The following is a 26367-nucleotide window of genomic DNA, read 5'->3' as shown; positions in this document are numbered from 1 at the left end:
AGAAATTAGAACAAGAAAATTAAAGTCATGATCTCATCATGAAGTGTGCACAGGCTGTTCACGAGATGGCTAATGAAAAATGAGGGGAGTGACCCACTTGCAAGGGTTGGGAACCAATCATGGTCAGGAATGAACCGAATCATTCGCAATCAATTACCTCTTAGACTATTAGTGGGCCTTAGCCGACCTCGTATCTAAGCGTGTGTCCTTGTGCAGCAACCCAGGGAACGGAGATGGTGCTTGTGACCGGCCACTCATAATTCTCGGGTGCATTCGGTCGACCCACCCGTCAGGTACACAGACTTCCGTCCCTGAATGGATCTAAACCATATCGGGATTCTCCTCCTGAACATTGAGCAGCTAAGCTCATTCTCGTTAGTCACTTGACTTGGTCACCAATAGTAGTGTTATACTAATTGGGTTAGTCATCCCAACACGAATCAAGTGTTCGGCCTGATCGACAGGCCAACATACTTCATTTCGCTTCTTACTGAATTTCTCCCTTGCGTCCAGTGAGGTCATGTTCACCCCATCACCACGTTGTACAAGATGCTGTCCCTCAGCAAAATATGATAATCAGGGCGTGTCCACGCGCTATCACCTCCTGTGTTACCTCAAATGTAGGGTGTGAACCCCGACACCATGTGTGTGTGTGTGTGTGTGTGTGTGTGGGGAGATGTGGCATGTACTGTACGTATGTGTTGGTGACACGACAGCAAGCAGCTCCTGACCGCTGCAACACAACAGAGGATGCCCACAAAGGAGCTGTCACATCTGCTTCAAGTTGCGGCATCCACTATTGACAGTGACATTCAAGGAACCCCGTTTCGCTCGATCCCACATTGGGTAGGGGCGTTGGTCCGTACCTCGCATAGATAGAGTCCCATTGTCAACTGTCAATGTCATTCATAACGACCGCCCTAGTAACCATTGTCCTGGGCCTCGCTAGGTGAGGCGTGCTGAGCATTGTTGATGGGCTAACAAGGATCAACACTCACTAGTTGGAGAACTCTTCCAAATCTTTTTTTCCTTAGTGTCCCCGGGGTTTCCAAGTTGCTGGGTTCAGACTTCAGAGCGCTCAATAATCAATTAGTCTAGCGATAACTAATCGCCAACCGCAATCCTCTCATTGATCCGCTTACTACATGGGGTAGGACTATCGAGACTAAATGACCAGGGGTTGGTATGTTAGTGACGCCTTAGCGTCTTAGGGCCAGGTAGGGGGTTCCGCTTCGGTTAAGAACTAGGAGCACTAGCAGAGCACAGCCACGTCCAGACCGACACAGCCACGTACTAGGGCTGAGGTGGCTGTTCATATGTGGCTAGAGCTATGTGTGGCTTGACCCATTTTTTCCAATAGCACGATGGGGGATAGCCTCAGATCCTCAATATGAGCTCCACTCTGCCAGGGCTAAAGCTTATGACGACCATGTTCATACCGCAGAGGAACCCTTTCTGGGTCGTCCTTTACTCTATCCTTTCCATATTCACCGAATTTGTCTTTCGGGGTGCCCGTGCTTCTCCCTTTGGCCGACATGGACGATCCATCGTAAAAGAAACATAAATGCTATCATTTCCACTCTCCCTTACTCTCTTCTCCAGATACCCCAGACTACAGTTGAATATAATACTCTATTGACTTTTGTTCTTCATTGTGCTTCGGCCTCTCTTATCTTATACTTTAAGCTCCTGCCGCTTGCCGTACATGCTCCAAGCCAACCATAACAATGGACGTTCAGGGTTCTGGAAGAGAATGCTGGGAAAGTTCTCCATGTATGGAAATACACGAGTCCTCTCCCCTGGCATCTATCGCTTATCATTCCCCTAGTAAGAAACACCCCAATAGCTTGCGCAACTCTCATGATGGGCTTTCTCTAAGATCCGGTTCCCTGGCAGAATCGATCGGTCTGGACTCCGAATACAATGGACATGGACAAGCACCTGCTGTCTGTGTCTCCGAAAGTCCTTGTGAATACGATATGAGCCCAAATCAGGGGAATCTCACGCCCACGGAAGAGCCCCCTGTGGATGCGGAATTCTCTCAAGTGGATCTCAATGAATGGTACCCCCGGTATTGGGCCTGCATGCAACATTTCCTCAACCAAGGACAATACTCGCCTCAGGTGCAAGCATTGGCCGCTTTTGTCAACATTAGACTTCCATATCAGCGGTCCACCACACCGGTCATCGATTTTCCAGCCCCCCAAAACATGGACTCCGGAGTGGAAGGAACCTATAATGCTCCTTCGTTGAGGCCATTTATCCGACGTCTCATCGTGACAGGGTATGATACTCCATCAGTCTTGCAGGCATTTTTTGGCGATGATTGGCAAGCAGGAGTCGGCTGTGTTTGCAAACAGGAACGGATCAATTACTTGTTTACTGCCAAGAGTGGAGGATGGACATCAACCAAAGCGGCATATGACATGCTTCCCGATGAGCAGACACCATTTCTCCGGCCCCTTCGCGAAGCTACTGAAGAGGAACTACGTATCGCCGAATCACGGTGGAGTGAGTGGCTAGCAATGGAAGATTGGATGGTAGGATCGCGAAGTCCATGGTGAACCGGTCTAATGAAGCGACGAGCAATGAACCTGATGATATTTGTCACTCCTTAATTTATTTTCTTTTGTCATATCATCACTTTTCTCCTTTCACCATTTTTTCTCTTCTTTTCTTTTCATTTTTTCTTTTTTTGGTGTTGATTACCCAGTCTAAAATAGGGCTTATTTTTAGCGTCAGAATTTAATTTATATTGATTGCATTTTTGCGCCGCGTCGGATCCTGAAACCTCGGGATCTTCTGGACTTGCTTCGTACTAATTGAGGATGACCAGGGTGGGTTGGTATAAAGGTTTTTTTTTTTTTTTTTTAAAAAAAAAAAAAAAAAAATTGGATTTATCATATGCGCCCACCTGTATGGATGGTTTTCTAGATTGTTCTCAGCATGAATCCTCGGTTGGGAGTCTCGGACACATGGTCAAAAACACGTGCATTAGCGCATTTAAAATCATCTCAACAATGCCCTTATATTCGTAAATCCGTCTGGAGTGGATTAATCAATCTATTATAGTTGACATTTGACGTGTCAACGGGTGTCCATAATTTCTCGGCTAGCGTCCAATTGACGGAAGGAAACAAATCGCGAGACTAAACCGGGGGGTTCAAAGAGAAAGTAGTAGTTGCGCACCGCCACAAGTCGGTGTCTCCGACATGACGGGAGCTCCGGAACCACGCCTTTCCGCTTTCGGCATGGGGTTGCTGTCAATCTTGAAGGAAGTTGATGATCTCAGCAGCCATGACAAATACTCCCTTCCTGACTTTACCATTTGAAGTAAAAGTCACTAACATGAGAAGACTGACTCACTCCTTCGCGCAATCGCTTATAATGCGGTTTATAATGATCAACGGGAACTCCGGTAATGAACTTTGATACATTGAAAGCATGGAGCCTATCGCGTCGCTCCGGAAGTACAGTTCCCTGAAGCTAATTATATCTCCGCTGTCATATCCTGCCTCTGATGGATCCCCCGAGGCTTTTCTCAGCGTCTCGTATCATCGTCAGCCATGATCCGCACGCGCTAATTCCTTTGCTGAAGGCCCAGTTACCTTATTCCATTCCGTTGCTACGGCGCCTCCAGCATGGTCTAGCGTATCCATCATCTACTGCTAAAATTCTGACTACGTTCTCAGGGGTAGATGCGCCAACTTCTCCGTGGCTGGCTGCATATGTGGATCTCTTCGCGGGTCGCGAAACACAGATCGTGATCTACTCAAGCCTCGAAGCCCAGGCGACGTACCCTGGCATTGACGACGACGAATTTGTCTCGATTCTGCGAGCGTCCTGCGAGTCTCTGGAGCAGGCTCGTGCACAACTATTGGCTCTACTATCCCATGTCAAGACGTACATGCTACCGGACTACCTGTCATCCATCCAATCGATTGGATCCTGCCCCATTCCCAACAATCTGGGCCGGGATCCTGCATCCAGACACTCGGGTTTGATCCCTGCGCCGTCCCCTAGGGCTTTCCTAATTGGTAACCTACACACGGGACTATTTTCCTTACTAAGTGACTCGGGGGGTTATACTCATTCGGACCCCGTTCCAGGCCTCCGGGTTCACCGCTTCGATGATCCTCCATATGTCAAGTACCTATTTAAGGGCCAAGACTTTGTCATAGATAGCTCTGACAGCTCTGACAGCCCTGACAGAGCTCCGGCCCCACTTCCAGATGGCTTTCGCTTCACCGACAAAGGAGGCCGAATCGGGGTTCAACCACATCAATACGACCTGATACGGTTTCGCACCAGTGTTCCACGCTCACGTGGAACCTTAACCAAGCTCCCGGGAGTGACTATTTATTCCGATCGTGAGACTCAGCTCCAGCCACATTTGTCTGACAGCTCAGATGCAGCTGAAAACTCAGCTGACCGGGCTCCACTCGGAGAAATGCCCATCGCGTGGGCCTTTCTAGGTATTGATGGCAGCTTGGCAACCCTGCATGTTGAACCGGAGTACCGGGGTCAGGGACTCGCTTTGCATGTCTCCAAAGAGGCCATGCGACGAGGGATGGCCGAGGGTGGCATCTGGCGGGACCGCGGAGAGAAGGGCGAGATTTTGGTCCATGCCAATGTACTTAAAAGCAACACGGCCAGTCGTCGAGTGATGGAAAAGCTGGGTGGTGATATTGGATGGACATGCACGTGGACTGTGGTGGAATACGATATGTAGAGTGTGCATCGGTGTAGAGCGTTATCCTGCTTTGGGTATATTGATTTGATAGGCTATAGAATGCTCTCCATCTTAGTGAGAACTACACCTATCATACAGATAATGTCTCGTATTTTATATACAATATTAAGATGTTGACTGCATCATCAAGTGGTGTTTTGATGAAGTAAACTAAATAATCTTGCAATCTTTTGCGACCGGGTCGGGACATACAACAAATATATATAGCGACATTTTCACCCAGGCCTACTGTGAAGAGTCTATCTTGTTAAATATACCCTAACTTACATACTTCAATTATAAAAGATAACAACACAATTCTAATAGAACTACACAGAAATATAAAGATATATATAAAAGATAAAAATAAAGATAGGAAGTGATGTGACGAAAATAACGGTGTGCCTTACTGTGTAGAGATTGAAAGGTCAAGATGAGATTACTGTGTACGGAGTAGGAGTCGATAAGCATAGGTAAATCACCACCTCACAGTTTCTATATAAATTGTAAAAACTATAGCCGCCTGAATAGAACATTGTATCTTTTATTTATTTATTTTTTTTTTTTTCCTCGAGAACGTCACTTCATGAATCTCTTGCAGACTTCGACAAAGTATGACTCTGACTTTCAACTTCCTCTTTGGGCATAGCCAATACACCTTACCGGATACGGACTAGGTCCCCGATGTCGCAACCCCGCGGTGAATCATTGGATGAATCATCGTCTAAAGGAACTCCCGAGATAAAGTCCCGTTTCCATCAATTGCAACTCTTTCTCTTTCAATTTTCCTAAACTTCTGCTACCCAAGATACAAAATGAGCGGTCCTAAGGCTGTCGCTGAGAATATGCTCTGGGGAGGTCGATTCACCCGTGAGTACACCCGTATTCTATTAGACTGTCCACTGTACCCAGGTTTGAGATACTGATGCCTAGTGTTATTCAGAGGGCCTCGACCCCCTCATGGTTCAATACAACCAGTCCCTGCCCTATGACCGCATCTTTTGGAAACAAGACATTGCCGGCTCAATTGCTTTTGCTCGAGCCAATGTGAAGACTGGTATCCTCACGGAGCAAGAGTTCTCCGAGATTGAGCGTGGCTTCAAGCAGATTGCCGAGGAATGGAGCACCAACACATTCGCCGTCAAGGAAAACGACGAAGATATCCACACCGCAAATGAGCGTCGACTATCAGAAATCATTGGCAAGGAGATTGGAGGCAAGTTGCACACCGGTCGGTCCCGCAACGAACAAGTTGCGACTGACATGCGGCTGTGGTTGCGGGATGAGCTGCGCAGGCTGGACAGCATCCTGTGCGATCTCATCAAGGTTTCGATCTCTCGTGCAGAGGCCGAGCTCGACTACCTCATGCCAGGTTATACCCATTTGCAAAAGGCCCAGCCAGTCCGGTGGAGCCACTGGATTTTGTCGCACGCTACGGCTTTTGCCAGCGAGCTGCAGCGCCTCCGTGAAGTCACCAAGCGTGTCAACCGTAGTCCCCTTGGTACCGGTGCTCTTGCAGGCAACCCTTTCAACATTGACCGTGAGGCAATGGCCAAGGAGCTGGGCTTTGAGGGCCTGCTGTACAACTCCATGAATACTGTCGCCGACCGTGACTTCGCCATGGAGACTATGCAGTGGGGTAGCTCCTTCATGCTCAAGATCTCTCGCTGGGCCGAGGATCTGATCATCTACAGCAGCTTGGAATTCGGCTTTGTTCGCTTGTCTGATGCTTACTCCACCGGCTCATCGTTGATGCCTCAGAAGAAGAATGCAGGTAAGTCTAATACCCTTTGCTCCTTATGTTTCATCAAACAAAGTGATCGCTGACAGAAAACAGACAGCCTGGAGCTTCTGCGCGGAAAGGCCGGTCGAGCCTTTGGCCAAATGGCTGGTCTGATGATGACGATCAAGGGTCTTCCCACTACCTACAATAAGGATTTGCAGGAGAGCATCGAACCCCTCCTCGATCACATCAAGACTGTTAGCGACAGTATCCAGATCGCAACTGGAGTGCTGTCGACTCTTACCGTTATTCCTGAGAAGATGACGGCTGCCTTGGCACCGGAAATGCTTGCTACCGAGATTGCCGACTATCTGGTTCGCAAGGGTGTCCCTTTCCGTGAGGGTCACCATATCTCTGGTCGTGTTGTTGCCCTGGCGGAGAAGACCAGCATTCCCATGGATACACTTTCCCTCGAGCAACTGAAGACAGTTGATGCCCGCTTCGATGAAGATGTGCGCACCTGTCTGGATTATGAGCGTGCAGTGGAGTTGAAGGATGCTGTCGGCGGCACTAGTCGGCGGGCTGTCTTGGAGCAGACCTCTGTTCTGAGGAGCCTACTGTGAGTGCGCAGTCATTTACCATTTCGGGCCATATTAAAAAAAGTAGCAAGATGATAATATCTGGTATATACATATTCTAATACATAAGGTTTTCAATCAATCTTTTTCTTGGAACTCTTGGAACTCTTGGCAGCAGTACCGCAGCTTAGCCTTAGCAATCTTTGCAAAGCATTCTCTAGCCGTGTCGCGCCGACACCAGATGGCAACGCGATCCTGAATATTACCATTGGCATCCTTTCCGTTCTCGTGTGTGCGGTCTGGCTGCCAATGTGCTACCTGTACAAGCCCGTTGCCATTCGGGCTGTCCTTGGAGTTGAATACATCCTCTCCTGGCTGCGTGAGGTGCTTCCAGAAATCTTCGGATAATGCAGTCCACAGTGGTCCCATTTCGGAGGGATTCCTTTGCCTCGGATATTCGCGGCAGACTAGATGGCCATTGAGGACAAGAAGCTGAGTTTGTCGCAGAGTCCATCTGGGGCAGAGCGATGGATCCGGGTCACAGAAAAACTGCCAAACGCAGAGTGAGTACACTTGAATCCCGTATCTTCTAATGCTGGGTTGGGAAACCTTTTATCCTAGTCAAGGCAGTCGCCCTTATCCCACAGTGCGGCCCATCCGTTCACATACTTGTCACCTTGATAGTGTGCGAGGAATCTTACAACTGGCTCAAGGTTATCCAACATTTTCCCGGATATCCCTGGAGGCGTTTATCCTTTTTCGAAGAAGGAGCAGTGATCAATCGACAATCTACTGAATATACAGAGTAATTCCCCGCTCCTGTACATACTCAAGAAACTTTATACGCGTCCATGCTTGTGCAGACCGCAACATTCCAAAGAATCCATCTATCACGCAGATGTAGATCGCAACCCTGCAGAGTTCTCTTCGTTACGTCAACGAACAGAAAGTAAATACGTGGCCCAAGCCTGCAGAATGTATCGTCATGCCTTGACCAGGTCTTTTCCGACTCCGCAACAAGATGGCGGTCAAGAAGATCCCTGTTTCAATGACACATCTTTCAGCTAAGGCATTGCCGGAAACTTTCTGCAACGGAGATGATCGCTCGGGGTAGCTTGTATACATTTATCTCTGGCCTTTGATGATACTTGTGAGCGCTATCTCTCATCCTTCAAGTTTCCTTGGCTGACGATGTGTCATATCCTTTTTACATGCTCTGCAACTGACCTGGACATAAGAATTCGGAACTTGGATGTCTGTTAATTCCTGGGGACCGTTTCCCTTCCATTCACTTCACTGCTGTGTTCGTCACAGCCCCACCAGTATTCCATGCGAGGTACTCTTAGTTCCTAGGGTGAGATTGGCTATAGAGTGGATTCGAGAGTCTGGATGAGTGACGAGCTCACAATCGAGGACTTTCTTCTGTCTTTTCTCCCGGGTCATAGAGTAAACGAGAGAAAGATTGATGGATATCATAAATACATACTCTGTACATGCAGAGATGAACCCCGCAAAGTCAAACACCCCGAAGTAAAGTAAAACATACCCAGTCCTACACAAGGGGAAATAAATGGGGGAAGAAGAGAAAGTATTACTATTATTTGGGGCCTTTTGAATGCTTTTCTCCATTGGGCTTGTCAGTCTGTACCTCTCCAGGATTAGCCACCCACTCTGGTCGATGGGTCGATCGCATCGACTTCCTTGCAGTATCATAATCCATAAAACTCATAGCATGGGAACTAGCCAGGCCATGAGTAGGGAGACCATTTTGCTCCGAAGCAGAAGTATCAAAGTTCGCAGATAGGACTACGCCATCGGTAGTGATGACCGGCGGCGAATTGGCAGGTGTCGTAGACTCCTCTACCTGTTCCCGTGGTGGTGTCATTGGGGGTGTAGCAGGTTGCTGACGTCGGTGGTACGGAACGTTGATCAACTCCCTGCAGGGTTGGGCTGGCAGTTCGGCGCGTGTAGGGACCGACTGATTTGAAGACTGGCGTTGGTGCGGTGGGATGTTTATAAGTTCTCGGGTGGGCTGTGCTGGTAGTTCGGCGCGGGGAGTGTAGACTCCTGTGTCGCTGAGCTCGGGGGTTGAGGCGTTTGGGTGCGTGAATAGGGTGTAGGGTTTTTGGGGAGGGTAGAGGTGGAATGCGTCTAGTTCGGCTGCGGTGGACGTTGGTGAGATGGGGGTGGTACCGTTGGTGGAGTAATCGGTAGGAGTGAGGAGAGAGTTGGTTTCTGCTTTTTCTTTCTTTGATGGTGCTGGTTGGTGTTGGTTAGTTTGCGCGCTCTCTCTCTCTCTCTGTGTGTGTGTATACTAGGTGTAGAGGGGGATAGGAAGGGGTCTTTGTTTGTGTACCGTGTCTGACTTGTTCTGTACTCGTTGGGTCATTCTGTGGTGATTTGTTGTCGGTATCAAATGTCGTTTCCTTGAAGATATCAGTGAGAGGACTGCGAAGGGAGGTGAGTCGCCTTACACGCTTCTTGCGTTTGCGATAGACGAAAAACAAGGCAATAGCAAAGAGTATGAGAAATGCGATGCCCCCTATCACTCCTCCTATGATAGACGCAACGGGCGTTTCATGGCCGGTTTCCGCATCGGCATTGACATTGTCGGCAGCGCTCGTACCGGTGTCAGTACTGATGGGTGATGTGCTGGATGTAGAAGCGGCGGTGGTCCCGGGAGTACTGGTGGTTTCAAGATGACTAGTCGTAGCTATGCTGGTTTCAAAGGTGGACTGTTTCGAAGATACTGGGTTCGTGGGTGTCACAGCATGGATCTTTGTAGACGTGCTGGTAGTGGTATCCGTTGTCGTGTTATCATCGTCCGGACAAACACCACCAGCAGAACATGGGTCGACAGAGCAACATCCCTGGAAAGGGCCTTGAGAGCAGACATACCACCGCTTCTGACCGGAGCACTGGTGGCTCATAGTGAGGATAGAATATTGACTATAGAAACAAGCAATATATGCCTGTAAGGATTCTAAACCCTAAAAAAACATGAGAAAACAGAGGTGATGGGAATTTCCTAAGGCGAGCCAGACGACTCGCCTTCCACGGAGCACCGGGTGTCTATTATTCAAGACCCGGGCCTGAAAAGAGATGAGTACTCCAAGATCACCGTCACTCAATGTGCACCCATAATATCCACACTGTCTAGACTAAGAAGGCTAGACGTTGTGCGTATTGGGCAGGATTCTGCGCCTTTGTTTGCTATACGACTTGGCAGATCCATGTGGTCCAATGCGATTACTATCCATGCAGGGCCTCGGTATACATGCGTAGGACAGGTAAGAAACCTGACCGTCCACAAGGCTCAATTCCTGGACACAGGTGCTGTTCCCCTTCGGGGGTGTGGAGAAATGGCAGTTATGATGACTTCTGATAGAACCACAAAACCGGATCGATCCGTACGTTCATTTGGGCCGTAAAGACTTTGTTTTAACTGGGAGTTTGAATGATTGAGAACGGAGTTGGGAACTCTTTTTGCTTTGTTACCTTGTCAGCGTTCAGTTCTATGCCAGATATGGGTGTGGCTGTTCCTGGGTTCTTTGTTTTTTTGGTTTACCTGATAGATCCACAGGGTGGACAAAAGAATCAGACTTCATGTCTCCCCCATGACATTCAATTGATCAATCAAATGTTCTCCTGGGCATGTTGTTGATTGGGCCAAACTGACGATAGGTTCACATCGAAAGCTAAAGGAGCCCCTTACACTAGAAACTTTAATAGCTTGGGAAGTCACGGTATTGAGCCAACCCTAATCGACCCAGTAGCATCTTGAGAAAAACTTGGAGACCTATGCCTCTCAGTTCAAAACGAAATTTGCAACACAAAAGAAAACTCCAATTGTATGATCGGTAATAAAGGGCTATAAAATAACAATACAACGTGAGTACACCGAACTCATCGCCTGGGAAATTGGATATACACATATAAACACACAGGAAATAAACACTGCCAGATTTTCGTGACGCTATTTTACCTCCACTAAAACGACCCCTCCTCTAAATACACCTCTCCATCGGATCACACTTGAGTGACACGCTTAGTAGACACGCTTGAAGGGTGGCACCGGCTTGCACTCCTTCTCATCCAGGGTGTTGTGCTCGACGGCACGGTAGCCCAGGTCGATCTTGCCGTGGGGAGTCTTCTGCCATGTGAGAGTGTGCTTCATCCAGTTCTCGTCATCACGGTCGGGGTAGTCCTCACGGGCGTGAGCACCACGAGACTCCTTACGGTTAGCGGCGGCAACAGCGGTTTGGGTGCTATATCATCTTGTGGTCAGCTATTCTGTTTGTCAGATACTTCAGGGTAATACATACGCGCAGGTCAAAAGGTTGCGGAGTTCAAGGGTTTCCACGAGGTCAGAGTTCCAGATCATGCTGCGGTCCTTGGTACCGACCTGGTCGTACAACTGGTCGATCTCAGTGACCTTGGCGACACCCTCATCCAAACTCTCCTGAGTACGGAAGACGCTGACGTCAGTCTGCATGGCCTTCTGCATAGCGTTACGGATGTCGAAAGTCGACTTGGGGCCGTCCGCAGTACGAGCGAAGTCGAGATCCTTGATGGACTGAGCACCGGCGTCGGAGCTCAGCTCACGGTGAGGCTGGCCAGGGGTGGCAATGTCACGGACACGGTGAGAAACAGCGCGACCGAAAACGACCAGATCCAGAAGAGAGTTGGCACCAAGACGGTTGGCACCGTGGACGGACACACAAGCGGCTTCACCGCAAGCGTACAGACCAGGAACAACCTTGTCGGCACCGTTCTCATCCTGGGTCAGGACTTCACCAGTGTACTTGGTAGGGATACCACCCATGTTGTAATGGACGGTGGGCAAGACGGGGATAGGCTGCTTAGTCACGTCGACACCAGCGAAAATGGAAGCGGTTTCGGAGATACCGGGCAGACGCTCGTGCAAGAGCTCAGCGGGCAAGTGGCTCAGCTGAAGGTAGATGTGATCCTTCTCAGGACCAACACCACGGCCCTCGCGAATTTCCAGGGTCATGGAACGAGAAACGACATCACGAGAAGCCAAATCCTTGGCGGTAGGAGCGTAACGCTCCATGAAACGCTCACCCTCGGAGTTAAGCAGGTAACCACCCTCACCACGAGAACCCTCGGTGATCAGACATCCAGCGCCGTAGATACCTGTGGGGTGGAACTGAACGAATTCGAGATCTTGGTTGGGAAGACCAGCACGGGCAACCATGGCCATACCATCACCAGTGCAAGTGTGGGCAGAAGTGCAGCTGAAGTAGGCACGTCCGTATCCACCAGTGGCCAGGACGGTATGGTGGGCCTTGAAACGGTGCAGAGTACCATCCTCCTGGTTGTAGGCAATGATACCGCGGCACTCACCATCTTCCATTAGCAGGTCAAGGGCGAAGTATTCGATGAAGTAGTTGGTGTTGTGACGCAGGGACTGTCCGTAGAGAGTGTGAAGAAGAGCGTGACCAGTACGATCAGCGGCAGCACAGCAACGGTAGGCCTGGCCACCCTTTCCGAATTCCTTGGACTGACCACCGAAGGCACGCTGGTAGATACGGCCGTCCTCGGTACGAGAGAAGGGGCATCCGTAGCCCTCGAGCTCACGAACACTGGCGGGGGCTTCTCTGGTCATGTAGTGAATGGCATCCTGGTCTCCGAGCCAGTCAGAACCCTTCACAGTGTCGTACATGTGCCATCTCCAGTCGTCCTCGTGCATGCTATAGTGTATAGACTTAGCGCAACTGCTATTGACACGCTCACCAAGGGATGACCTACTTTCCAAGAGCAGCGTTGATACCACCCTGGGCAGCAACAGTGTGACTTCTTGTAGGGAAGAGCTTCGAGACACAGGCAGTGTTAAAACCGGCTTCCGCAAGACCGAAGGCGGCACGAAGACCAGCACCTCCAGCACCGACGACGACAGCATCGTACTCGTGGTCCTGTCAAAACAGTCAGAGCGCTAGATCATTTGGTGTAGTCATTGTTATATAGACTTACAATGATCGGGTACTTCTCGGCGATAGCGCCGGTGGCTTCCCTCGCGCGCAATGGGTTGCTGCCAAAAATCCGGGCTTGTGGAGAGACGGGTCAGTAAATCAAGGCATAGACAATTCTCGCGACCTCCAATGCGTACCTGCAGGCCGGGTTGAGGAGAAAAGACGTCTCTGATCCCTCAAGGCACGAGAAATCTGCGCAATCCGCTATGTCAGTATATGTAAACAGAGGGGACGATGGCGCTTAAGGGTCCTGAAGAGACCGTCGGCTAACTGACCTTGGATGCGGGAGCTAGGCTCCGCAAGCTCAGGGAGCTCATGATGACGGGTCAAAAGAAAAGAAACACTTCTCTAATGAGCCGAAGAAAGGGTGTAGTTAAAAAGGGGGGGGAGGGGGGAGAAGGAAGCAGCACAAAGATAGGGAGAGGAGAGTCTTGAAGTCAACGGTGGTGGTGGTGCTCGCAAAGCAGCACTTTTGGATCGTCGGTTCTGCTGGGCCGAATTCCTGGCTGACATAAGCCTTTTCTCACTTGCCGACGGGGAGGACCGGGGCCGAGACTGCCAATGAGAATACACGCAGTGGTAATCACCTCGGGCAGCCGGCGTTTTCTCATTGGCCGAGGATCTCAAGGCACGTGGCCGGTCTTCTTTTAACCCGGCAGCAGCGAAGAATCCCGGAGACAGACGGTACAACGGAGAGTAGCTGGTCTTGACACGGACGGGGAAGCGTTCAATTTTTATTGCCTTTCTCAATCTGAGGTTGGCGGGACAACTACAGCATTCTTCTCCCTATGTGCTGAATTGAGCTACTCTCTGAATGACACAATGTTAACTATCCATTGCTGAGATAATCTATTACCCGGTCCAGTCATGTGATCTTCTGCTGGCGGCAAAGAGAACCAGCAGGGATATGCGACAGGTTCATCTGCTTGTCTTCGCTCCCTCAGGTTAGTGAAGATTGGATCACATCTATATGCGAATTCCTATTATGAGAACATTCGTAGAATGAACCACTAGCTAAAAAAAAATTGATCATACACATCCATTCAACCATGCAATGTAGCCCAAGATGTAGAGGGAAGAAAGGCGTTATCTAATTATACTGCATGTACGTAGCCGTCGAGTTGAACTTCAGGTTGCCCTTGATCACCTTGTCCACAGCCGCCAAGAAGTCCTTCTCCGTGGCAACCTTTCGTCGCGCCCGGATCGCGAACATACCGGCTTCTGTTGCAACACTCCGGAGCTCAGCTCCTGTGGCATTCGGGCACAGCCGAGAGATCAACTCCCACCGAATGTCCCTCTCCACCGACATGCTCTTGGCATGAATTCGAAGGATGTTAGCACGACCCTCTACATCCGGAAGCGAGAACTCGATCTTGCGGTCAATTCGTCCAGGACGCATCAGGGCAGGATCTAGCGTCGACGGCCGGTTTGTAGCGAACATGACCTTGATATTACCACGAGCATCGAAACCATCGAGTTGAGTGATCAGTTCCAACATAGTACGCTGGACTTCGTTGTCGCCACCAGCACCGTCGTCGAAACGTGCACCACCCACGGCATCGATTTCGTCGAAGAAAATAATGCATGCCTTCTTTGTTCTTGCCATCTCGAAAAGCTCTCGAACCATCCGGGCACCTTCACCGACATACTTCTGAACTAGCTCGCTACCAATGACACGGATGAAAGTGGCGTCGGTTCGGTTGGCCACAGCTCGAGCGCAAAGAGTCTTACCAGTACCGGGAGGTCCGTACAGAAGGGCACCCTTTGGTGGGTCGATACCAAGGTTGACAAAGCGCTCCGGGGAAAGGAGGGGCATCTCGACGACTTCTCGCAACTTCTCAATCTGTTCTTTGCAGCCACCGACATCTCCGTATGTCACATCGGGCTTATCTTCAACGGTCATCATTGTTACGCTGGGGTCGATCTTAGGAGGCAGAGGCAACATAATTTGGTACTTATTCCGGTCGACACTAGATACAGAGTTAGATCTAGAACGGGCCATAGAAAGCCGGTAAACTTACCCAACCCGCATGCCCTCCTCAATATCTGTCGGACTCACTCGCTCCCCTAGGTTGACAACGAACTTGGCGATTTGCTTCACATTGATGACATATTTGCTCTTGTCCGAGTCCTTCTCATCTTGAATAATCTTCGTACAGCGGGCTACCTGCAACGGTTGCTCTTCTGCCATGCGTTGCCTATCTGCAGCAACATCCCAAAGGTGTGGTGGTGCAAGACCAGTGTCGGATTCCTATACATGTCAGGTACGCAGGTTCATGCTGATAACAGCTCGGTCGAACTACCTTGACACCGATCTTCTCGTTTACACTTGCTTGCTTGTCTTTAATCTGCTTCTCGAGTTGCTTTAAGGCGTTCGCATAGGGAGCGGCGCCATATGTCTTCAGCACTTGGATATCACTAGCAATATTTAGCCATCTATCCCCGGAAACCTAACAACCATCACAATGGAGCCACCGTATCACTTACGATTCTGTGAGAGGGGTGATCTTCTTCTCCGGCTCTTCATCATCGGCGAAGTTCTTGTACTTCTCCCAGTTCTCTCCCGTGGCGCTAGGCATGGTGAGAGGTAGTAGTTGTGAGGCGATAAGACAGTGGACAAGGGTGTATCGAGTTTTAGAGGAACAGAGTGTAAGAGAGCAAGAGTCGGTAATATACGTAAAGGTAGCGTGAAAGGATAGAAAAGGACGATGAATGGGAGATGAGAGCTTGATCGGAAGGAGGAGGAGAGTGAGTGAGTGAGTGAAGTAATCAGGTGTGAGCTCCAGGTTGCTGCGGCGGTCGGTTCGAGCTGTTGGCGCTAGTGGTGCCAAGCCCAACACCAGCACAAGAAATTCCCAGAGCCGCCTCCACGGTCTGGATCTCCTTCGTCACATTACCCCCCCCATCTTTCCTCTTATTTTCAATTTTCGGTACGGTGTTTGGATCAGAGACAACTTTCAAAATGGCTACGGCAGTCTCTCAGGGGGCCGCTGGCAATAACACCTTCAAGGTGCGTCCGTGTCGCAGAGAGAAATACTTGGCGTGGGACGGGTTCTAATAGTCGGACAGGACAAGGAGAAGCCTATGGCAGTGCGGACGTCCAACATTCTGGCCGCTAGAGGTATTGATTATGTTCTGAACCTATGGGGAGTATGGTGCTGACATGAGAACAGCCGTCGCCGATGCCATCAGAACGGTATGGATGTTGCAATAGTATGCATCCCAAATGAGGGGCTAACATATCAATTAGTCTTTGGGACCTAGAGGAATGGATAAAATGGTACGACCTCCGTTATCTCTCTCTTTCTCTCTCCAAGAATATGTCGCTAATACGATTCTAGATCCAAACACCCAAGGGCAACACGATTATCGTACGAATCCTATTCTCGAGCCAACAATCGATGCTAACCCCCCGCAGACCAACGATGGAAACACTATGTTGAAGGATATGAGCGTTATGCACCCCGCAGCCCGGATGCTAGTCGACCTGAGTGCTGCTCAGGATGTTGAGGCTGGCGATGGAACTACATCGGTTGTCGTAATCGCAGGAAGCTTGCTGGGTGCCGCAGAGCGTCTCTTGTCCAAGGGCATCCACCCCACCGTCATTTCGGAGTCATTCCAAAGAGCTGCAGCCGCAGCCGTCGAGATCCTTCACAACATGTCCCGCCCAATCAGCTTGGTCGACCGTTCCACTCTCCTCCAGGCGGCCTCTACATCTCTTTCATCGAAAATCGTCTCGCAGCACTCCGGTCTCCTTGGCCCTATGGCCGTTGATTCGGTGCTGAAGGTTGTGGATCCTAAGACTGCTGAGAACGTTGACCTCAGGAATATCCGGATTGTTAAGAAGGTTGGCGGCACAATTGAAGACAGTGAGATGGTTGATGGTTTGGTGTTGAACCAGTCCGTCATCAAGAGCAGTGGCGGTCCCACAAGAATCGAGAAGGCCCGGATAGGTCTGATTCAGTTCCAGCTTAGCCCACCTAAGCCTGATGTGGGTTAATTCCCTTCAAAGATAGTGTTTGCATTGCTGACGAAGATGAACTACAGATGGAAAACCAGATTGTCGTGAACGACTACCGCCAGATGGACAAGATCCTCAAGGAGGAGCGTCAGTACCTTCTCAACATGGTTAAGAAGATCCAGAAGACGAAGTGCAACGTCCTTCTCATTCAGAAATCCATTCTCCGCGATGCCGTGAACGACCTCTCCCTCCACTTCCTCTCTCGTCTCAAGATCCTTGCCATCAAGGACATCGAGCGTGATGAAGTTGAGTTCCTGTGCAAGAGTCTTGGCTGCAAGCCCGTCGCCAACGTTGACTCTTTCACCGAGGACAAGCTGGGCACTGCAGACCTTGTGGAGGAGGTTCATTCCTCCGGGGCTCGCTATGTGAAGATCACCGGCATCAAGTCCGCCCCTACCACCAACCAGACCGTGTCGATCGTCGCTCGCGGTGCCAACAACCTCATCTTGGACGAGGCGGAGCGTTCCCTGCACGACGCCCTCTGTGTTATCCGCTGCCTGGTCAAGAAGCGTGCCCTTATTGCCGGTGGTGGAGCACCCGAAATCGAAGTCGCTCAGGCCCTCGCAAAGCGCGCTCGTGAGCTCACCGGCACAGAGGCTATCTGCTGGAAAGCCTTTGCGGATGCGATGGAAATCATCCCCACCACGCTGGCTGAGAACGCCGGTCTCAACTCTATCAAGGTGGTTACCGACTTGCGTCACCGCCACGCCCAAGGTCAGCACAACGCCGGTGTCAGCATCCGCAGCGGCGGTGTGAAGGACGATATCACCGAGGAGAACATTTTGCAACCTCTTTTGGTGAGCACCAGCGCGATCGAACTCGCTGCTGAGACCGTTAAGATGATCATGAGAATTGACGACATTGCCTTGTCGAGGTGATTTACGGCGGGGATAAATCTTGAAAAGTGGAATGTATAGAAAAGGGTAGTGGTTGTATCATGACGAGTAATTCTTCCAAAATCAGATGATTATTTAAGCTACCTACATACCTACTTAGCTGCTTACCGGGAATTATAATATGCTTCATATGTATCGTACATGCTAACAGCCCCCTATATCAAAAGGCTAACGTCAAAACACTCGCAATATTTCATGCAGCAGCTTCATAGAGTCAGTCCCTTATGGTTTACATTTTTTGATACCTCCAGAGCTTAGCAATGCGGTGGTGTCCATCTTACCTTTACGTCGGAATTGGCCAAAAGTGTCACCTTAATGGGAACTACGTGCTATAGTTAACTGAATTCATTTCTAGGGACCATTACGCCCAAATGTGATGAAGGGAAAAGGGTATAGACTGCAAGACACATGAGAAACTTATAACGCAGGCAGACCATAACGCCAAAGATCAACAAGCACATCAAAGGGAATAAGAACAGCTCGGCCAGGAACTTTTCCTCCAAGACACCCCGAGACAGCCCATACATCACTTGGATATAATCAAAAGAGGTTGCTATGCAAACAACAAGAGAGATAAAGAAAGTATAGTATAGGAACTGCCCAAACAAAAGAAAGAAATATAAAGAATGGCGGGGAAAAAATATGTGCACCCAAGTTCTCGTCACACCATATCATTGATAACTCGTAACCAACGCCCGTTCGGTTCATAAATACCTTTTAGATCCATCTGGTTCACTTGTCGTTCTCATACGAAGCATTTCACGCAATCACACCTGATCCAGCAGCTCCAGAGCTCCATCGGAACCGCTTCAAGCCTCCCTTGATGGCCTCTTGACCACAAGCCGCGGATGTTCTGCCACCAGAAAAGTTGCCATCACCCATGACTGACCCGACCCCTGTGCTTGCCTCCATCCTTCCGACCTCACGGCCAATCACATAACCTGCTGAGAAGCTGATTGCTGAGAAGAGAACCACGACACCAGCACTGATAACCCAAGTCATTATCGTAGGACTAGCCGTCGAGTCTGCGGTAGTTGCTCGACGATTCTTCCTAGATGCAGAGGCGTGGTGTTCTCTCGGGGAACTGGACCGCCGTCTCACCTTCGGAGCGGAGGGAGAAGAGCGTGGTGAATAAGTAGCCACGGGTGGGTTCATGGGCCGTCTGGATGTATTAGTCTCGACAGCCGATGTGGGCACTTCTTCAGATATATGTTCTCCCATTGCAACTGACTCCGACACCAGTCGGAACGAAGCAGGCTGTGCTCGAGAAGGCCCCGAGGGTGGGGTAGGTTGCGGATCAGATTTCGGCAGGCCCCGTGCAGCGGCCGCACAGGAAAGAAGGGTGGAAAGACTAGAGCGGAGGGCGGCATCGTGGTCTGCATGGTAAGACGGTGAAATCATATTGTACGGGCTATGCTGTTGTGATTGCCTGCGAGCTGGTCTTATGCTGGCTTGAGAGTTCCGTCGGATGGCAGTTTGACGGCTGGAATTCGATACCTCGCTAGGCTGGGGACGACGCCTCTCAACTGGCCTGGTCCAGGCTGGGTTCTCCGATGCTGGCGGATGGGTGAAGACATTTGGCTGCGGGACAAACGGGGATGAGCTGATCCGCATCCCCAGCGCTGTTGAGGCATCATCCTCATCACTTGAGGGACTATCCGGCATCAACGGAGGCCCAGGGTGAGCTAATAGCGGACCTCCAAGGGATCTCTGAGGCATGTCTTCATTGGAACTTGTCATAACGCGATCCGATTCACTTTCACTTTCCTCGTACTCGTCTTGACTACTACTTTGTTCACGGGACGAATAGTCAACCTGCGCCGCTGTGACAGCAGCCAGGCGCTGCAGACGCCGTCGCCGACTACGGTGATGGTATGCTCTCGATCCATGTTGCTCGACACGCAGACCCGTTGTGATGATGTCATCATTGGTAGCAATGGAGGAAAGCGACGAGGAGGATGGCTGCGAGGCGACCTCGATCCACGAGTCTATGTAATACTGAAGTGAGTACATATTGTTATAACAGAAACGGTGATGCCTGGAATAAGGGGTGTAACGATATGCATGTTGTACGTGTAAGGAAGTTGTAGGAGAGGGGACAACGAAGTAAAGGGGACGTCTATTTGTCCCAGAACGAAGTACTTACCTTCGGATCTCGTGGGAGCGACACCAGATGGAGAACGTGACAGGAAGGGATTCCGATGATGAGCGTCTCGTGGCGCTCGTTGAGGCTCATCGGGTTGCACCTGACTTAGCAGGTCATAGTGGTTTGGTTGCATAGTGTTGAGTATCTGGTCGCTCAGAAGTATTGGGGGAAAATCAAAATGGTGAGATGGCAGAGAAGACAGGCCCCGAAGAATATAATATAAAGTCGATGAAGGTGGATGGGAAGGAGGGGTGTTTGCCGATCAATATCACATCCACATAATCAGACCACCTGTGGCTGTAAGGGAACCGTCCGAAGCGGTCAAGAATGATAGACTGACCATAAGCCCAGGAAGGGGGGTGAGTGTATGAAAGTGGGGGGAAGTGCGTGGGGAAAACCAAGTAAGTGGATTGATGGATGAGTTTATTTGCGCCTGATTATCTTATCAGGAGCGGATACCACAATTTAACCACTTTAATTAGTTCACATCGCCCATCAAAACCACGACCCTGACAGAGGACGAGTCAAGGTGGTTGGTTGGTTGGTTGAGATGTGCGGGAGTAGGGAAGATGAGGACGTGGAGTACTGGCTGGTCGAGGGAGAAGTAGAAGAGAAGTAAGTACTGGCAATATGGAAAGAATGATGTCGACGCACAGCTGACTGCCTCGTGCTGGTTTTTAAGTTCAATCAGCAGATCACCACCGGGAGCCACTCACAGTTCACCCGACATCGGCAGAGGACCAAGGAATGACCACAATGACTCTCCAAAGCAATCCGGGAATGCCACCAAAGGAGATCAAACGGCAAAGACCAGCAAGAAAGCCTGCAAGAGGAACAAAGCTGAGAATGACCGGAACTGTCCATGGGAGCCACTTACCTGACAATCAATATTGGCGTTTGCCAAGGCTAAAGCCTCATACCTCTCTTTTACACCGGGTTTGAGGACTGACACTTATGTCGACAAAAAACAATCACGAAAAAAACACATTCCTATTGAATCAATAACGATCATCCATTATTTCATTCTATCCAATTACAATAATCATGCAAAACCACAAGTAAACTTTTCGAGTGCTCAAAGCCAGTCAGTAGCAACAATCCGTACGTAATCATACAAACGATCCTGAATCCTGTTCAACGGAGATTAAAGAAAACAACGGTTCGTCAAGGTATCGTGTGGAATTAGAAGGTGACCTTAGTACCCTTGTACTCGGGGATACCGCCACGGGCCTTGTTGGGGGGACCACCACCACGTCCACCAAAGCCGCCGCGGCCACCGCGACCACCACCACGGGGACCACCACCGCCACGTCCACCAAAGCCGCCACGACCACGGCCACCGCCGCCGCCGCCGCCGCCGTTGTTGGCACGGGGGGTGCTGAAGTCCAGGCGGACCGGGCGGCCATCGATCTCGGCACCGTTCAGCTCGTTGAAGGCTGCGCGAGCTTCCTCAACCGACGAAAACTGGACGTATCCGAAGCCCTTGGGACGGCCCGACTCGGGGTCGGTCGGCAGGCGGATGCCCATGACGCTACCCTTCTGACCGAAGACCTCGTGGAGAGAGTCCTCGTTAGCACTGAATGGGATGTTGCCGACGAAGAGAGTGTCGCTCTCAGGGCTGGCCTGATCACCGAAAGAACGGGCACGAGCCTGAGCCCGGTCCTGGAAGCCACCCTGATCCCTGTTGGCGGGACGTCCGGTAGCGTAGTCAAGGTTGATCTTGCGACCGTCGATTTCGGTGTCCTTCTTAGCCTCAAAAGCCTTAGCGGCATCGACAGCATTGGTGTATTCGACATAACCGAATCTGACAGTGTTAGTACATCATCGTGAAGGACTCGATAGAAAATTACTCACCCGCGAGAGCGGCCAGTGTCGCGCTCAGTCATGATACGAACACCAGAGAGCTCACCAAATTCCTCGAACTCACTCTGAAGCCAGGCCTCATCCACGTTCCAGGAGAGATTTCCAACGAAGAGATTGGCGGATGCACCGGCAGCAGGCTCTTCAGTCTTGGTCTTCTTGGGAGTGGTAGAGACATCCTCCTCAGCCTTGCGCTTCTTGGAGTCCTTGGCAGACTCTTCGCTGTCTTCAGACTCAGACTCGGAAGAGTCGGAGTCGGAGTCAGAGTCACTGGAATCGGAAGACTCCTAGAACCATTAGCATCTGGAATGAGATAGAATATGACAATACTACATACCTTCTTAGCCTTCTCGGGAGCCTCCTCGCTGTCAGACTCGGACTCGGACGAGTCACTGTCACTGGCCGCCTTAGCAGCCTTCTTGGGAGCCTCTTCCTCATCAGAAGAGTCCGACTCAGAGGAGTCGGAGGACTCGGCAGCCTTCTTTACCTCCTTCTTAGCAGGCTTCTCATCCTCTGACTCGGATTCAGACTCAGACTCAGACGAGTCAGAAGACTCTGAAGACTCCTTGGCCTTCTTGGACTCCTTGACCTTCTTGGACTCCTTCTTAGGCTCCTCCTTCTGCTTCTTGGCGGGCTTCTCCTCCTCGCTCTCACTGCTGGAAGCGTCCTCCATCTCTTCGTCGCTGTCAGAGTCGGACTCCGATTCAGAGGAAGCTTCGGAAGAGGATTCAGCGGCCTTCTTCACCTCCTTCTTGGCAGGCTTCTCATCCTCACTTTCACTCTCGCTGCTGGAGCTGGAAGACTCCATCTCCTCATCGCTGTCAGACTCAGAGCTGCTGCTGGGAGTAGGCTCCTTCTTCTTGCGCTTAGACTTCTCGCCCTTGGAGGCGACCTCGCGAGCAATCTGCTTGCTCTTGGCCTTAGGAGACTGGGAAGCCTTGGAGACACCAGAATCCTTGACCTTGCTCAAGGCCTTGTCAACGGGCTTCTCAGCACCCTTCTTGGTAACGGACTTAGTCTTGGACATTTTGAATCTGGCGACACCGACAGTTAGCTCAGAGGATAAAATAGACATGCGGCGAGAAGTTAATACAAACCAAAATATGATAGACTTAAAGTATAAATCAAAGCGAAGATTGTCTAATGATAGATCCCACGAATGTGCGGCAAATCGTACAATCCCTCAATCACCCGATTTTAGAGAAGAGATTTCTCAGATACCCACAAATAACCCACAACGACAGTGTTCAAGCCCACAAGAGACGGACAGGAAATACGCAACTGTATAATGAAACCCACGAGAGTAACCCACAGATCCCACAAGAGATATTGCAATATGCCACAGCCCACAGCCCTCTGTATTAAGCCCACAGGATGTCTGTTGAAAGTGAATACGGGGGGGAGATTGGTATGATTCACTCGGTAGGAATACTACTAAGTGAAAAGATATTGAAATAGAAAAGGCAAGGATAAATAATAAGTGAAGATAGAAAGAGGAAGAGGAAAAGAAAATTTCAAAAGCTGGAGCTCTGATAAGATGTGGACCCGGGCGGAAAACAGAGAAGGAAAAAAAAAAAAAACGGGGCTGGCAGAAATTCTTGCACACCGCCTACCGGACCCAGGGACAGACCAAGGAGGTGCTCCGTACCTGTAAGCGGCCAATCAATCACCCGGCAGAATTGTTTGAGCATTTTCTCAGGTGGTTCAACCGTGTACCATTTGTATTGTCAGGATCATCCTCCCATTGTGTTAACAACGGCAATTCTATATCCCTTAGAGATCTAAGTCGACAGCTATATATCAAAATACTTACAATAGAGAATTTGAGATCAAACTGGGTTTTTTTGGTCAAGATAAAGACATCTGTATACACAAATAAAAAACCCATTTCCCAGGTCGGAGGTCTAACTTGGAATATTGACCGCCTTCCCCTTTAGGCTTGGCCCGGGTGCTTTGAGTGGAGGCAGAGTAGATATTTGATTGGTGAAGATTTACCCACTGTATGTCATTCTCCAGAACCAACAATTGCATTGAGTTGGCCGCATCCATCTATTCTGCCCCCGACTCGTTCTTCTCTACCTAATTCACCAGACCTTGGCCCTGGGCTCATCTATTCCACGGCTTAGTTTCGCATGACAGATACGCAGTCAATGGGTCGCCCTTAATCACATCTCGTCTCGACAATATGACTTTTCCCCCTTCTTCCTACCGCCCACGGAAGAAGAGAAAGTTCCCCTTGTCGTCCACCGGGTCAAACAACGCCCTCATTGTGGACGATGGAAACGGCAAACATACTCCTGCATTCCCTTTGGCTTCCTTCCTATGGGCCGCTCGGGCAGGTGTATCTCAATGGCTCATTCTACCTCTGATTTTGATGGCTGTAGGCCTATTTCGCTGGGCTGTTAGTTTGTGGGGATACTCTGGTAAGCTGAACGATCCCCCGGTGAATGAGACTTGTCTCTAACCCATGTAGGCTTCCAAGTGCCCCCGATGCATGGAGATTTCGAGGCGCAGAGACACTGGATGGAGATAACAATTAATCTACCCATGTCAAAATGGTACACATACGATCTTCAGTACTGGGGGCTTGACTATCCGCCATTGACTGCATATCATAGCTGGCTGTTGGGAAAAATGTTCGTGAACGCTTGATGCCGCGAGATATAGCTGTATTGATGCTGATGATGGCAGTGGTACTCTCTTTGATCCCTCATGGTTTGCTCTGGATGAGTCCCGTGGCTTCGAGGATCCTCAGCTGAAAGTATACATGCGTGCTACGGTGGTAGTATCCGAGTATCTTATTTTCATCCCTGCAGTTGTCAACTTTCTGCGCCGATACACGCAAATGCATGGAGTCCCAGTATGGTCCGCCTCTGTCGCCCTGGTTGCTATCCTTCTGCAGCCGTCGACTATATTGATTGATCACGGCCATTTTCAGTACAACACGGTGATGCTGGGGTTTGTAGCTGCAAGTCTGGATGCGATTCTGGCAGGGCGCATGCTCTGGGCATGTATCTTCTTCGTGGGTGCCTTGGGGTTCAAGCAAATGGCTCTGTATTACGCTCCCGTCATGTTCGCTTTCCTTTTAGGAATCTGCCTTTTCCCTCGGATTCAGCTCATCCGCCTTCTTTGCATTTCCCTGGTCACAATTGTCGCGTTTGCCGTCCTTATTGCCCCACTTGTGGTGAGTGCACTCAGTGCTGATGCTCAGAATGAGTTGTCCTCTATTCCGCTGCCTCCCCTACTACAGGCGCTGCCTATCGAGCTAGACAAGAGCTCGATACTTTACGCACCCTTGCTTCAGCTGGCGCAGCTCATCCACCGAATCTTTCCTTTTGCTCGTGGCCTGTTCGAAGACAAGGTTGCAAATGCCTGGTGCGCCATTCACACGTTTTACAAACTCCATCGATTCGAGGGGACTCTACTCCAACGGGTGTCATTGGGTGCCACATTAGCATCAATCTTTATCCCCTGCGCCATAATTTTCCGTCACCCACGTGCCTCTTTTCTTCTTCCGGCCTTGTCCACCGTAGCCTGGGGATTCTTCTTATTCTCTTTCCAGGTCCACGAGAAGAGTGTTCTACTACCATTGTTGCCCATGACGCTCATGCTCTCTGGCGATGGAGGTTTAAGCAAAGAAACCCGCGCATGGGTGGGGTGGGCCAACATGCTTGGCTCTTGGACGATGTTCCCTCTTCTGCAGCGCGACGACCTCCGAGTTCCCTATTTCGTCATGACATTACTCTGGGCCTATCTACTTGGCCTTCCTCCCGCCTCTCTGGAAGTTTACCGTAGCCGAAGCTCTTCAGATGACTCCTCGCCGCTCCCCGAACATCACATTATCACCAAACTTGTTCATTTGTGCTTCTACTTTGCCATGGTCGCGTGGCATGTGCTAGAAGCCTTTGTTCCCCCTCCGCCTGGAAAACCTGATCTCTGGGTCGTGCTGAATGTGCTTATCGGTGCTGGCGGATTTGGACTTGCGTATCTGTGGTGCCTGCGGAAGTTGGTTTTACAGTGCTGGATGATTGAGCGCAAGGTGGAAAAGGATACGCAGAAAAAGAACCAATAATACACACAAGCGTTTGTTCCTACATTCAAACCACATCAGGAGGTTAATTTGAGAGATACCCATTTCCTTTTCAAGGGCGCCATGCACAGCTCGTGATTTGTATATAACACTTATTGCGCAACCTACACTAACCATATCCTATCTTCACTCAAAGGCCGGGGCAGATCAAAACGAAGCCTTGATACAGAACACTATCTCCATGTCAATCCCCTCACAGGTTTGATCAAGAGTCATATTTTACATTCTAACTTATCTCACATGAAAGGAGAGTTCCCATCAACCATTACAGCAATACACATCTAATATACAGTCTATGCGTAAACCCGAATCCCAAAACACCATGCAG

At 50.1% G+C, this 26367-nt stretch overlaps 9 protein-coding genes across 9 annotated transcripts; 4 read left to right on the top strand and 5 right to left on the bottom strand.

Annotated features, from left to right (window-relative positions):
- Positions 1-1727: 1727 nt before the first annotated feature.
- Positions 1728-4732, top strand: BDV38DRAFT_271639 (uncharacterized protein; the record flags this gene model as incomplete). The annotated part of the gene is made up of 3 exons (XM_032057351.1): positions 1728-1827; positions 1897-2511; positions 3693-4732. The coding sequence occupies 3 exons, from the start codon at positions 1728-1730 to the stop codon at positions 4730-4732; spliced, it is 1755 nt and encodes a 584-aa protein (XP_031913098.1).
- Positions 4733-5464: 732 nt separating this feature from the next.
- Positions 5465-7125, top strand: BDV38DRAFT_99428 (argininosuccinate lyase ARG4). The gene is made up of 3 exons (XM_032064244.1): positions 5465-5602; positions 5676-6506; positions 6570-7125. The coding sequence occupies exons 1-3, from the start codon at positions 5548-5550 to the stop codon at positions 7076-7078; spliced, it is 1395 nt and encodes a 464-aa protein (XP_031913097.1). The 5' UTR covers positions 5465-5547; the 3' UTR covers positions 7079-7125.
- A 1901-nt stretch (positions 7126-9026) lies between these two features.
- On the bottom strand, positions 9027-10310 carry BDV38DRAFT_99355 (uncharacterized protein). Its single transcript, XM_032064242.1, has one exon. The coding sequence runs from the start codon at positions 9961-9963 to the stop codon at positions 9307-9309; it is 657 nt and encodes a 218-aa protein (XP_031913096.1). The 5' UTR covers positions 9964-10310; the 3' UTR covers positions 9027-9306.
- A 538-nt stretch (positions 10311-10848) lies between these two features.
- Positions 10849-13729, bottom strand: BDV38DRAFT_99395 (succinate dehydrogenase [ubiquinone] flavoprotein subunit). The gene is made up of 6 exons (XM_032064243.1): positions 13302-13729; positions 13164-13218; positions 13028-13101; positions 12806-12969; positions 11359-12747; positions 10849-11301 (listed from the first exon to the last, which is right to left on the bottom strand). Exons 1-6 carry the CDS (start codon positions 13341-13343, stop codon positions 11082-11084), a joined length of 1944 nt encoding a protein of 647 aa, XP_031913095.1. The 5' UTR covers positions 13344-13729; the 3' UTR covers positions 10849-11081.
- Positions 13730-14116: 387 nt separating this feature from the next.
- rpt1 (proteasome regulatory particle base subunit RPT1) lies at positions 14117-15605 on the bottom strand (the record flags this gene model as incomplete). The annotated part of the gene is made up of 4 exons (XM_032060040.1): positions 14117-14996; positions 15048-15277; positions 15330-15444; positions 15514-15605. The coding sequence occupies 4 exons, from the start codon at positions 15603-15605 to the stop codon at positions 14117-14119; spliced, it is 1317 nt and encodes a 438-aa protein (XP_031913094.1).
- A 383-nt stretch (positions 15606-15988) lies between these two features.
- BDV38DRAFT_283419 (chaperonin-containing T-complex subunit CCT4) lies at positions 15989-17925 on the top strand (the record flags this gene model as incomplete). Its single annotated transcript, XM_032060039.1, has 7 exons — positions 15989-16036; positions 16096-16147; positions 16200-16222; positions 16277-16306; positions 16368-16397; positions 16445-17017; positions 17074-17925. The coding sequence occupies 7 exons, from the start codon at positions 15989-15991 to the stop codon at positions 17923-17925; spliced, it is 1608 nt and encodes a 535-aa protein (XP_031913093.1).
- Positions 17926-18586: 661 nt separating this feature from the next.
- On the bottom strand, positions 18587-20529 carry BDV38DRAFT_99265 (uncharacterized protein). The gene is made up of 2 exons (XM_032064240.1): positions 20090-20529; positions 18587-19931 (listed from the first exon to the last, which is right to left on the bottom strand). Exons 1-2 carry the CDS (start codon positions 20220-20222, stop codon positions 18703-18705), a joined length of 1362 nt encoding a protein of 453 aa, XP_031913092.1. The 5' UTR covers positions 20223-20529; the 3' UTR covers positions 18587-18702.
- A 622-nt stretch (positions 20530-21151) lies between these two features.
- Positions 21152-23211, bottom strand: BDV38DRAFT_99345 (putative nucleolin protein Nsr1). Its single transcript, XM_032064241.1, has 4 exons — positions 23047-23211; positions 22287-22983; positions 21944-22236; positions 21152-21893 (listed from the first exon to the last, which is right to left on the bottom strand). Exons 2-4 carry the CDS (start codon positions 22974-22976, stop codon positions 21272-21274), a joined length of 1605 nt encoding a protein of 534 aa, XP_031913091.1. The 5' UTR covers positions 22977-22983; positions 23047-23211; the 3' UTR covers positions 21152-21271.
- A 923-nt stretch (positions 23212-24134) lies between these two features.
- Positions 24135-26021, top strand: BDV38DRAFT_283416 (dolichyl-P-Glc:Man(9)GlcNAc(2)-PP-dolichol alpha-1,3-glucosyltransferase ALG6; the record flags this gene model as incomplete). Its single annotated transcript, XM_032060038.1, has 3 exons — positions 24135-24372; positions 24423-24585; positions 24641-26021. 3 exons carry the CDS (start codon positions 24135-24137, stop codon positions 26019-26021), a joined length of 1782 nt encoding a protein of 593 aa, XP_031913090.1.
- Positions 26022-26367: the final 346 nt, after the last annotated feature.

The sequence above is a fragment of the Aspergillus pseudotamarii genome, assembly GCF_009193445.1.
Source record: "Aspergillus pseudotamarii strain CBS 117625 unplaced genomic scaffold BDV38scaffold_30, whole genome shotgun sequence".
In the NCBI taxonomy this organism is placed as follows: domain Eukaryota; kingdom Fungi; phylum Ascomycota; class Eurotiomycetes; order Eurotiales; family Aspergillaceae; genus Aspergillus; species Aspergillus pseudotamarii.
The sequence above is the reverse complement of the archived record's forward strand: the minus strand, read 5'-3'. Positions and strand labels throughout refer to the sequence as shown.